We start from the raw sequence: 12,136 nt of genomic DNA, 5'->3' as shown, positions 1-12,136 counted from the left end.
CTGGTCATTTGGGCTTAAACGGGCCCGGCTTATGCTGCCTTTCTCACTGTATGAGGGATGCCCACAAACCTGTCTGAGGACTGTGGTTCATCCCAGGTGGAGCCTACAAGAGAATTTGAGGGTAAAATTGGGCAATGTCTAGTATTTGATTTGAATATTTCACACATACCACCCCCCCATTTTTTGAGGGTTGTAAGAAACAGTTGATAAAAATTGCTAAAGCCACATGGGGTCCATTACTCAGTTCAGATTTTAGACATGTTTAAAATTTCCTTGAGAAGCTCTTGTCTTTTCCTCTTTTTAAAGTCACCTTCCTTGGTTCTTGCCCCGATTCCCCAGACCGATGTGTTGGCAGACAGGGTGCCCCACTGCTCTGTCTGTACTGGCGTTGTGAAACCTGACATCGTGTTCTTTGGAGAGCCGCTGCCTGCAAGGTTCTTACTACACGTGGCTGATTTCCCCATGGCAGATCTGCTGCTCATTCTTGGGACCTCCCTGGAGGTTTGTTGAAAGGCATGTGGGGATGGGTGGGAGGGAGGAGGGCTTGGAAGGGGGTAGGCCTGGTTCATGGTGCTGCCTTTTCAGGTAAGCAGAGTCAATGGAAGTGACATCCCAGGGTTTGGGAGCAATGGCTGTGTAGGCGGGCATAAGGGTATAGTAAAAGGTTAGCTATGAGGCAGGATGGAAGGGACTGATTGAGATCCAGAGCTGTCCTTTGGGATGAAGAACAGATGGAAGTCCTGACCTTTGGTGGGAAAAGGTTGGCTGCAGCAGCATCAGTTTAGCTGGTAGGATGCAGTCGGAGGACCAGTTGGGATCTGCATGTGGGTATGAGGCTCCTGGGAGATGACCACTGGAGGTGGACAAGGAGTGATCTGCCTCTGAGTCTGAATGCTAAGAAATTCCCAAAAGGCATAAAGAGGTAAGACAATGGGCAAGGGCCCAGCTGTATGTAGTCATAGGGGCAGAGGGGCCAAAAAGCGCTCTGTTCAGGAGACCAGATGTGCAAAGGCTTAGGGCTGTGTGAACCCAGCCTGTCCCTGCTACTGTGTGATGTGAGCCAGGCCAGTCCTGATGCTTTAGACCGCTAAAGTCAGATTTAAAACTAAGGCACCATTAGGGGTGGTGTGCACAGAGGGAAACTATAAATGAGCATTGTGGTGGGGGCTGGGGAGGGCTTACATTGCAAACGTGGCGGCTGCTTGGTGTGAGCCTTGTCCGTGAATCTGAATGAAGAGGTAAGGGTGTCCAGTTAAGTTTTGGCAGGGCACCCCATAGTGTCCAGCAATGAGGCCAGGGTCACGGGGATGACCATTGGGAAGTCTGGTGCCCTGACTCTACTTAAAAGACTCCTGTGGGCCGTGCTGTGAATTGGCCCTTGCTGGTGGGGTTGGATGGTGCTGGCAGGAAATAGGTAAGCCAGCAGGGACCCAGAGCTGTAGCTATAAAGGCGGAGAGCACTGTGGCCTGTGGGACACGGGCGAGCTGAGCTGCCACAGGCCTAGGATGTGCCTGTTCCTGCTGGGTGGGACTGAGGAGAGCAGCGCAGACAAATACCTTACATGTACTTGAAGTAACAAAGGAGGACATGGGAGGCACTGGGTGAAAGGTGAGCAAGCGGAAGATTCCAGAGAGCTGTCAGATACAGGCTTGGAATAGAGGATAGGTTTGGGTGGGGTAGGGGGACAATTACGAGTTAGTGGGTAGGTCCTCCAGTCTGTGGTACTTAGGAGTGTATGGGCCCTGCTGGTTATAGCAGCTATCAGATAAGGACACTAAGACTACATCCTTATTCCTCAAGAAAAATGAAAATAGCCTTTCCCCCCTGGTTGTCAAAGTACCATATTGCATTTTTCTTTGAGACAGGGTCTCTCTACATAGCTCTAGTTGTCTTGGAACTCACTATGTGGACAAGGCTGGCCTTGAATTCAAGAGATTCACCTGCCTCGGCCCCCAAGTGCTGGGATTAAAGGTGTGTGCCACCACTGCCAGGCCAACCATATGCTTCTTTTAAAAAGACTCGTTTGTAACAACATAGTTAAAATGAGGAATCTTTACTTCTTTTAAACTTTATTTTTTTATTCTATGTATTTGGGTGTTTTAACTGCATGTATTTCTGGTGCCTGTTGAGACAAGAAGAGGGCATGATTCCCAGGAACTGGAGTTAGAGCTAGTTGTGAGCCGCCATGCGGGTGCTGGGATTTAAACCCCAGTCCTCTGGGAGAGCAGCCAGAGCTCTTAGCCTCTGAGTCACCTTTCCAGCCCCGAGAATTAGCTCTAAGCCCAGTACCTATTAATATTCTGGCCTGTTCTCTTGAGTTTTCTTGGGGACAGTTGGCCAGAGGCTGAACACTGTTATGTGGATGGTGTGCACACCCGTCTGGAGCAGCCTTGCTGGTGTCCTGCTTGTGGTGTGCCTGTGAGTATGAGGCCCAGCCAGGAGGAGAGGGTTGACAGATCTGCAGTGTCCTGGATCCCATGGCTATGGAAACAATAGTAACATGCTAGATTCTGGAGTACCCAGGATCTCTACTGTGTCTTATGGCATTTAAAACCATATGATCTTTTTAAAAATCTAAAACATCCAGAATTCTGAAGCATTTCCAGTCATAAGGGTTGTAGGACAAGGAATTGTGGACCTATGAGAAAAATTCTGTAGGCAGCTATTTATTGATGGACAGCAGAGACAAATAGTATTTTTGTATTGTCTGCCTGTGGTGGCTGTCCGTGTTTGTTTACACCCATGCAGGGACTTCTGCTGATAGTGTATGAGGGTCCATTTCCCCACATTTTCACCAATACTAAAGGACATGTTTTACTTTTCTGCCAGTGTGAAGTTAAAAATAGGTTTGAGGGATGCTGATGGGGCTTAGTGTGTTACTTGCCTAGCATGTACAAAACCTGGGTTAGTTCCCCACGTGGTGTGAGAACTTAGATGTGGCAGTGCTAACGGTCACTTTCTTTTGTCTCACCTGTTAGAATGTCTAAAACATCTTTCCCTGTACCCTTACCTATAAACCCTAATTTTAGAACCATTTTTTAATATTTGTTTATATGCATGCCAGAGGACAATTTGTGGGAGTCATTTCTCTCCTTCCACCATGTGGGTCCTGGGGATCAAACTCAGGTTGTCAGGTTTGGTGGTAAGCTCCTTACCCATTGAGCTATTAAGGCCTTCACTTATTTTTTAATTCAATAATTGTTATTGAGACTTTCTGGCCTGTCTTGCTAATTTAATTTTTTAAATTTTGTTTATGAGTGTTCACTTGTATGTTTGTACACCCTGGGTGCCTGGTACCCACGTACAGTGTGCCCTGGAACTGGAGTTACATTCAGCTGTGAACTGCCATGTGAATGCTCTTAACTGCTGAGCTATCTTTGTAGTCCCTTATTTTGAGGTGAGGGTCTTTTTTTTCTATCTCTGGGGGTCTTTATTACCCTTTTCTGTTTATTAGGCATATCATTTAAAGGGAGGAAAGGGTTGGGGAGAGCTTGGGGGAGTGGGATGGTTGAGATGGAGGAAGGACGGATATGGGAGTAGGGAAGAGATATCTTAAGGGAGCCATTTTGGGGTTAGCAAGAGGCTTGGCTCTAGAGGGGTTCCCAGAAGTCCATGGGGATGTCCCCAGCTAGGACCTTGGGCGGTGAAGAAGAGGGTGCCTGAACTGGCCTTGTCCTGTAGTCAGACTGATGACTATCTTGAATACCACCACAGAACCTTCGTCCTGTGACGAATGGAGATAGAGACAGAGACCCACATCAAGGTGAGGGTCTTATGTAGCCCAGGTGACCTTAAACTTGCTGTGTAGCTGAGGATGACCTTACACAGCTGACCCTTGTCCGCACCTGACTGCTGGGATTACAGGTGCACCACTGCTACACCTGCACAACAACTGTTTTGTTTACATTTAAGTCCATGATATATTTGAAACTTCTTTAGTAAAAGGTGAAAACTGACCTTTTTCCTATCAAGTAAGAGCCAGGCACACCCCTCAATCTACACATTTCCTACGCTCTTAGTCTTGGTGCGGACATATGATGGCAGCATTGCCCTTTGGGGAAGTGAAGGGGACCCAGGAGGTGGGACAGGAGCAGGATGGAAAGGGGCGCTTGCTCTTCTATGCCAGGCGAGTATAGGAGAGGCTCAGAGCGGGTGGACAGAGCAGGGCCCAGGCCGAGTGGACAGAGCGGGTGGGAGGAGGAAGATGACGGAGGCAGAACATGCAGACTGGGAGGAAGGATAGCGTGTGGGGGAGAAGTCGGGGTTTGTGCTGGCACAAGGAGCAGAAGAGAGGAGGGCTGTAGATGGGAAGAAGTCACCCGACCAGGGGCGGGAACCTTTAGAAACAAAGTGTCTGCCTTGTCTCCTACCCCAAGGTACCAGCGGCTGTGAAGCTCAGTGTCCTGTTGGTACATGGACACCCTGCCCTTCACACCCTGTCTTTCAGGTGGAGCCTTTTGCTAGCTTGTCTGAAGCAGTACAGAAGTCGGTGCCCCGACTGCTCATCAATCGAGACTTGGTGGGTCCCTTTGCTTGGAGTCCTCGCAGCAAGGATGTGGCCCAGCTGGGCGACGTGGTTGAGAGTGTGGAAAGGCTGGTGGACCTCCTGGGCTGGACACAAGAGCTGCAGGATCTCATCCAGAGGGAGACTGGGAAGGTAAACGCTCTGGGCCCAGTCCAAGAGTGCGCGTCCTCTTCTGGGCACTGACTTCAGTGCACTGCGGGCATTAGGAGGATGGTGCCCCTACATACTTGCTTCCTACCCCACAATTCACTGGGACATCTTTCTGTGACCTAGGGGAGGGAAAGGGCTGAGAAGCTGACATTCTCGGCACCCTGCACGGGACAGAACTAACCAGGCATGATTTATTAATCAGCGTCATTATTCATTACAGCCACTGGGAATAGGAAGCCAGACAACACGATGCTCTTGAGACTTTACAGTATCTGTGCTCAGAATGATTTCCTATGAGAATTATGTTATATGTGTTTATTTTCTATAGTGGTTCGCTAGCATTCAAGCCCCAACTCTATAATTATAGACAGGGGCAGCAGGGTCCACAGGATTCCACCATAATAGATCATAACTGATGTTCTGTTGTTGCTAAGATAGAATCTTAAGAAAATTCCAGCCTTGGCATTTACTGTCTTTTATCTGTCTTGTGGCTCTGGGCCATGGCCAGCAGTCTCCTCACCTTCACTGGCAAAAGCTCCTAGACTCTCGTGTTTAGTCTGAGCTCTTAATGAAATGGACCAAAGAAAAGCAAGGATGAGCCTTGGCATTTACTGTTGCCACAGATGAAATATAACCACCAGTATTATTTTTATCTTTTTGTTTCAAAATTTGGCTCTTAGGGCTGAATGTACGCTGGTGCCATTTCTTGGAAAACAGTCTTTAGTTAGCCACCATGTTGTGCTAGGCCTTCTGGGATCCCTTTTCTTGTTCACTTTAAAGTATTTTGCTTGACTTCAGTGACTGCTCCAGGTCTGGAATGCAGCCTGTCTGTGTGTGAAGTTAACTGACCTCCTGTCTGTTCCAGCTGGATGGACAGGACAGATAAAACTATTGTCACCTGCGGGAAAGTCACACAGCAGGTCCTCTCCAGGGAGACGTGCCTGAAAACAGCTCGGACAGGTTTACAAATCTGGGCCAAACCGCGTGTGACCTGGGTAACGGTCTTCTGAGGCTGCCTTCGGAAAGACTGCCCAGGATGCTCACCCTGGGGCCATGCCATCACACTGCAGAGGAGCTCCATGTGTCCCACCACTGCTGAAGCCTGCAATGCAGAGTGCGCCTTTCTGGCAGTGGGCAGCACAGCATGTCCATCCATCGCCAGACCAGGGATATACTAGGGTAATCTAGCATTCCCATCTCTAGAGAGGCATCTTTGACAACAACAACAACAACAAAAAAATCATTTCTCGCATGAAATAAATTTTAGTATAAAACTTGGCATCCTTTCATTTGTATCTTCAGGACAGTAAGCGTTAACGTATTTCAGGTAACGTGGGTGTCCTCCTCTTGGGTGACAAGACTGAACTGGCTCACCCTGGTATTAACTCAGGCTCCTTTCCTACAGTCCCTCAGGAGTCCCATCTGCCCAGCCTTTGCTAAGCCACTTTCCGCTATCCACCGAGGCTTCTCCAGCAACAGTGCTATATCCAGTGGCAGGCATTACTCTCTGACCAGGGCTGACGGGCAGTCCAACAGCAGCTTCCAGGGAATGGGGCCTCCTATCTTTGTTCTCCAACAACAGCAGATGTGCAAGGATCTAGGAAATCTTAAATTCTAAGAAAATGGAATTAGTTTCTGTTTAATATCCTTTCACCTGGCCACTTCACAGATATCCAGTCTTGTCCCAGACTCTATGTAGTCTGTGCCTCAGAAATCTCAGATTTTACCTTGTCTTACAACCCTTGCCTTCAACAACCACTAAACCAGTGCTTGTGACTGACTGAGCTTTCAGCCAGTGAGGCTCAGGTATGTGAACAATGCAGCGGTGGTTGGACCAGGACCAAGAACCTAGAAGAGGCCACTGGTCCTGTGCTCAGTGGGGCCACAAATAGGAACTGTGATGCTCTGTGTGTTTCCTGGCACACTTAAACAGTAGACTCTTCCATGTGTGAAACACAGCATATGCTCCACACATGGGCTCTGTACACAATGTACACCTCCTAAGTCACCACCCTCATACATGCATGTTCATTTATGTGCCAAGGCAGCTCTGCCCATGTCTGCAGCCACGGCATACGCTTGGCAAACGGCAAAGAAACAACTTCACTTGTGGAAATTAAGGGTGGCTTCCCAGTCTTCACAGAGAGTACGACTACCACAGTCCTAAACACAAGAAACTGGACCAAAGGCAAATCATGGATAGTGTGGGGAGTAAAGAGAAAGTCTCCCCTGCTGGAGAGGAGTGTGGCTTCTCTAGGCAGCACCCCAAGGACACGTCTGGAAGCAGCACCAGGTCTGAAGGGGAGCAAAACCGCCGCCATCTTCAGTCAGGGTCTGAGTCGGGATCTGAGGACAGCTGCCCCTCCATAGTCTCACACATCGCATCTTGCAGAGAAGTGAGGTGACCCCGGGGACTCATCCCCATGGGTTGGATGACTCTGTGCCTGCAGGAAAGCACAGTGTGGCTGGGGAAGAGACCTAGTGTGCAGGGCAGGGAGCTAACTTAATCAGGCCCAGATCCTAACTGCCACCTAATTCGCCTTGAGATGTCAGGCAGTCCTTTCCATTTCTGTCCTCATTTTCATCATCTATAAACAGGACTTAATGCTAACTGTACCCTCTTTTCTGGAGGGTTACCTCCAGGGCAAGTTATCTCAAAGTCTAATACAGCCTTACTAGGATCCTAATCTCTGCTAAGCCAGTCTCCCTGGGCTCAGAAAACAGAATCGTTCCCATGTCTCCTAGCTACAAGTCTTCCTCACAACACACACCTGGAGAGCTTGTCGAACATGTTCACTAGCTTCATGGCCTCATGTTCCTTCTGCTCCTCTGTCATGCCTTCCATAGGATTGGGTGGCTTCTCTTCCACTCTTCCGGTCACAGGGTTGATGCTGCTCTCCAGGAATGGTGCGTGGGAAATGGGTTAGTGTCGCTATAGGGAAAGTGGGGCTATGTGGGGCAGGAGCTCTCCATCCTCAGGCTTAGGGCTGGGTTAGCCAGAACCTACCTTCTTGTTTTTGGTGGTGGTGAGACTTCAGAAGGGAGATTCCCCCACCCGCCACCCCCCGAACACCAGCAGACAGCTCTTGCCCAGGACCTTCTGGTTCCCAGAGAGCCCATCTGTTGGGCCTTAGTACGTTCAGTATGAACACAAGTGCCTGATTTTAGGTCTTACCTATTCCTCAGCCTGTCCTGTGTTCTACTGGTTCTGGTTGGGGGCAAGGATAAGGGAATGGGGTTTATGGAAGAACCCAAGTGTATATTAGGGGCACACACCTGGCCTTGGCTTCCAGGTACTCCTCTGTGTCTGTGTCCTCATCCTCCGAGTACTGGCCCTCGGGCCGGCCCCCAGCCATGAGGCCCCTGGCAGCCAGGAGACCAGCAGCATTCCCGTAGCCTGTGTACTTGATGAATCGGGGCACTGAAGACCAGGGCAGAGGTCAATGTGTGAATATGGCTGAGGCAGGGAAGGCCTGGGGCGTGGGCTCCCCCAACTCACCACTCTCCGAGCATAAAACAAAGAGGAACTCAGCAGCTACCCTCTTCACATCTGTATCCAGGTGAGTCATGAGACGGACAAGCTTGTTTCGAAGTAGATCCCCCACCTCAGGCCGCGTTTTCACATCCCTCAGAGGGGGCAGGACCTAGGGAGGCAGCTCTTCTGAGTGTTGGCTTGGAGCCGCCAGGGACCTATCAAGAGGATCCAACCCATGTTCCCCAGCTCCATCTCCTTTTCCAAGTACCTGGGCCTTCAGGAACTTCCTGGCAGGACGGTGCATGCGGGCACATTCCGTCAACACGCTCAGCACGGGTGCCACACACTCCTTCAGCCTGTGGGTCTGCAGAAGGGCTTCTGTCACTGTGACATGCCCCCATGTAAGATGGGGGCACACCGCACCTTCAACAAATGGTCTGGCAGTAAACTCTCAAGAGACCATGCCGCAGCAAGTTAGCTAAGGGCCAAAGGTAGTGGTGCGTATTTATTAGCTTAAGAAAGTATGGAAACTCTAAACCAGTCATGGTGGCACAAGCCTGCAATCCCAGAACTTGGGAGGCAGGAAGATGAGATGTTTAAGGTCATCCTTGGCTACATAGAGTGTACGAAACCCTTAAAAAGGAAAAGGAATGGAAATAGGACTGACTTCTGGAAATGACTGAAAAGCTGTGACTTGGGTCAAACAACTCACTAAGTGCTACAACTATAATCCAGGACCATGAACAAAACAAGAAGCATCTGAAGCTGTCTGCACATCAGGTACACACTGCCCTCAAGAAACAGCAAAAACAAACAATACAGTCCCTAAGCAAAGTGCCTCACGGACAGCAAGCAGTGTGCCCATCCTTCCCTGCCTTTCCATTATCTCCCTGGAGCCCAAATCCAGCAGTTCCAGCAATGGGGCAGGCAGTTCCAGCAACAGGGGCCGGGAGTTATAGCAACAGGGGCAGGCAGTCACTGCAATGGGGCAGGCAGTCACAGCAATGGGGCAGGCAGTCACAGCTAGCATGTTCAGCACCAGCTCCTTTGGCCTCACCAGCTCATAGGTACTAAGTGCTCTCTGGCTCCTCAGAGATCTAATGAACCTCTCTATGGCTTTCCTCTGTGTGAGCGCCACAAGGACAGGCTAGATTGCTAGCTCTCTAAATATCCCAAGGGGTAGCGGTAGGAGTCAGGAAACCTTTGGTTATGTCTTCTTAGGATACAGAGGGACAGCTGGGGGCAAGGGGTGGGGTGGGGTGTCACTCTAATCCCAGCATTTGGGAGGCAGAGACAGGCTGATCTCTGAGTTTGAGGTCAGCCTAACCTACAGAGTGAGTTCCAGGACAGCCAGGGCTACTACACAAAGAAACCTGTACCTGTCTTGAAAAACCAAAATAAAAACAAAAACATCCAGAAGGACAACTGATGCTGTCATCTATGGCTGCCCATGTATGGGAGCATTCGGAGCCTGGGGGTCACAAGCAGGAACCAAAGGCTCCTGAGAACCACATAGACCTTAAAGACAACATTCACCTTGGTAGACCCTGAGAAACTCGCTTTTCTTTGGTAACCAGCAGTGAGGTTCACACACATGCTGTATCCACAAGCTTCTGAGAGGGTCTGACTCTCAGACACATCACAGAGGAATGGTCCAAGTTAGACCATCAAGCCGACCTCCACTTGCCAGTACCAGTGGTGCAGAAACAGTAGCCACAACTGGGGCCAAAGCCTGTGGGTGTCCACACAGCAGGTCCTCCACCTACCTGGTGCAGACGCTTCTCAAGGAAGGCAAGAAGGGCACTGATCACTTCCATGTTGACTCCCATGAACTCTAAGGAGCCCTCATGTAGCTCCAGGGCGAGAAGGACATCCAGACATTTGAGGGGCAAGTTCCCCAGGAGGTTCACCGTGTGGCTGGGGACAGAGTAACTCTTTAGCACAGATGTAACCCCTGGCTCCTCTCCTGGGGCACACAGGATATAGGGGACCGAAGGACAGTACTGAGGACTAGAGGCGAGGGTAGGTGGTACCCCACGCAAGTTTGGTGGGGAGACGGTAGACACTCAGCCTGTCCCAAACTGTCTGAACTGAGAAACCAGGCAATCTCTGGAAACCAAGGTCAGCTGAGGTACTTACTGGTCACCACCAGCGGGAGCAGGAGATCACATTGCCTTATAATGCCATGGCCACCATGGCCTCCACCTTAGCTCAGAGTTCCTGGGGCTCTCTGGAAACACACTGGTGTCCCAATCCCCTGACAAAGTCATACGCTACGGGGTGACCTGGTGCTTCTGATTCACAGCTAGGGTTGAGGACTGCTGAACCCAGGCCTAAGCATCCCCCCCACCGCGACACAGTAAGGTCTGCCCCTCACCCATGGAACTCCTCCGTGCGGTCTCCAGCAGCAGCGACCATCACACAGTGCCGCAGAAGGGTCCCCAGGTACCGGTAAAGAGCAGCGTCTTCCTAACCAAAGGCAGAAAGGGGCTCTTGTAAGAAGGGGTCCCTGTTCCTGTGCTCCAGGGTCACCTAGAGCTGATCACTAGGCTCTGTCTACAGCACACTCGGTGACTCTGGCTACCTGAAGCCTTGTGGAGAACACGTCCCCAGTTGGTGCACAACACTGCTCAGAAACCTTCCTTGAATTCCCTGCCTAGACGATCCTATTGTCCTTGCCATAACTGACACCCTGGAACTTGAGGCACGAAGGAAGCAAAAGCACAAAATGTCCCAGCTGAGCAGAGTCCCACCATGACTTTAGGCTACAGCTTACCTCATCCACCTCCCTCTTGACAGAATCAAAGGTGATGTTAAAGAGCACTTTGAGGATCTCCATGGCCCGCTCTGTCTCCTGGGCCGGAAGTGCCACCGGGGGCTTTTCTGTGGGGGCCACCCCCAGGGTCAGTTCCAGCGCATCCGTCAGCAGGCGCACACCATCCAGCTCCTGAAACAGCTGCTGGCGCACATCAGTGCGAAGGGCTGTTAGCAGGAAGAGGAGCCTCAAGTCGAAGAACTGGACTTCGTGGGGATAGCTCCTTTTGCGGTAGAGTCCCACGCGCTCGGCTAGCCTCACCACCAGGCGAGCCTCTGCGGCCAGCATCTGTGCTGTCGGACTGCTGAGCACGAGATTGCACAGGCATTTGAGAGCCTCGAGGAGGACATCCATGTCTGGGGGCTGTGGGATGGGCTCCTCTGAGATGGTGATGTCAGCATAGCAGGCTAGAGCGTGTAGGCTCTGGCGGCTGGCAAATGAGTCCAGGCAGCTGCGGTCTCGGGACAGGATTCGAATAGTCTGCAGCCAGGTGACACGGTGTGATGGTGACAAGCCCTGCTCCAGGACGGAGACCAGCAGCTTTGCGAGTCTCTGTGGGGAGGGGCAGAAGTGGTTCCATCAGGCCCTCTTCTTGGGGTAGCTCATGCCCGCCCTCGGGGTCCCTTGGGTCAACACCTACCTTCCTGTCCTCTTGTTGGGCATCATCGAAGGTGAAGCTCTGGGAGTGCTGTAGGGAGATCCAGTTCTTAGGTCCACACGCAGCAGGTAGGACCTGCACTCAGAGCAGCCGGTCTGCTGCGACTTTTGAGGCAGCAGCCATCACTCTGGACGTAAGGCAAGGCCCATCCTCGCCTCCCATACACCTGCCCCACGACTGAAACACCCGAGGCCCAGCCCGCCACCCACCGCCGTGCTCCCTGCCATGCTCGCGCGCACACCCCAGCCCCGTTTCGCGCACACCGCTGCTTCCTCTCTCCATGAAATTTCCTCGGCGGTTGCCGGGTGCCTCTCACCTCCCGGTTGAACGACTGCAGAGCTTCTGTCATTGCATCTTCCTCTCCCGTCTCCAAGGCATCCGCAACTGCCCGGGGCTCCATGGCCCCTGGCACCGGGTGCTGGAAAGCTTGGGCCGGGAAGACGCAATCGGCCAAACCCAGGGGCTCCGCCCAGGTCCGGAAGTCCAGCGTCCACGCGTGAGGGATGCCGGGA

General features: G+C 51.4%; 2 protein-coding genes across 5 annotated transcripts in view; one reads left to right on the top strand and one right to left on the bottom strand.

Moving 5' to 3' along the window:
• The window catches only part of Sirt3 (sirtuin 3), a 24,181-nt gene extending 18,231 nt beyond the window's left edge, over window positions 1-5,950 (top strand). For 2 of the 4 annotated variants that reach the window (XM_075972692.1, XM_075972694.1), the window contains 3 exons: window positions 340-501; window positions 4,449-4,658; window positions 5,542-5,950. In XM_075972692.1, the coding sequence (XP_075828807.1) occupies window positions 340-501; window positions 4,449-4,658; window positions 5,542-5,562 (393 nt within the window). In that variant the 3' untranslated portion in view covers window positions 5,563-5,950. The remainder of the gene's footprint in view (window positions 1-339; window positions 502-4,448; window positions 4,659-5,541) is intronic. The other 2 variants (XM_075972693.1, XM_075972691.1) reach the window with 1 other exon arrangement.
• On the bottom strand, window positions 4,854-12,136 carry Ric8a (RIC8 guanine nucleotide exchange factor A). The gene is made up of 10 exons (XM_075972690.1): window positions 11,941-12,136; window positions 11,607-11,654; window positions 10,928-11,518; window positions 10,529-10,620; window positions 9,918-10,068; window positions 8,420-8,515; window positions 8,176-8,320; window positions 7,953-8,097; window positions 7,448-7,567; window positions 4,854-7,120 (listed from the first exon to the last, which is right to left on the bottom strand). Exons 1-10 carry the CDS (start codon window positions 12,022-12,024, stop codon window positions 7,000-7,002), a joined length of 1,593 nt encoding a protein of 530 aa, XP_075828805.1. The 5' UTR covers window positions 12,025-12,136; the 3' UTR covers window positions 4,854-6,999.

Source organism: Microtus pennsylvanicus, chromosome 5 (genome assembly GCF_037038515.1).
Source record: "Microtus pennsylvanicus isolate mMicPen1 chromosome 5, mMicPen1.hap1, whole genome shotgun sequence".
Classification (NCBI taxonomy): Eukaryota; Metazoa; Chordata; class Mammalia; order Rodentia; family Cricetidae; genus Microtus; species Microtus pennsylvanicus.
Note: the sequence above shows the minus strand (reverse complement) of the source record. Positions and strands in the feature narration are given on the sequence as shown.

Coding starts and splice junctions, on each gene's coding strand:
- Ric8a (XM_075972690.1), bottom strand. CDS start 12,024: ATGGAGCCCCGGGCAGTTGCGGATGCCTTGGAGACGGGAGAGGAAGAT. Junction 10,069..10,528: donor CGCACGGAGGAGTTCCATGG/GTGAGGGGCAGA, acceptor CTCTGTCCCCAG/CCACACGGTGAACCTCCTGG. Junction 8,098..8,175: donor TGTTTTATGCTCGGAGAGTG/GTGAGTTGGGGG, acceptor CCTGGTCTTCAG/TGCCCCGATTCATCAAGTAC.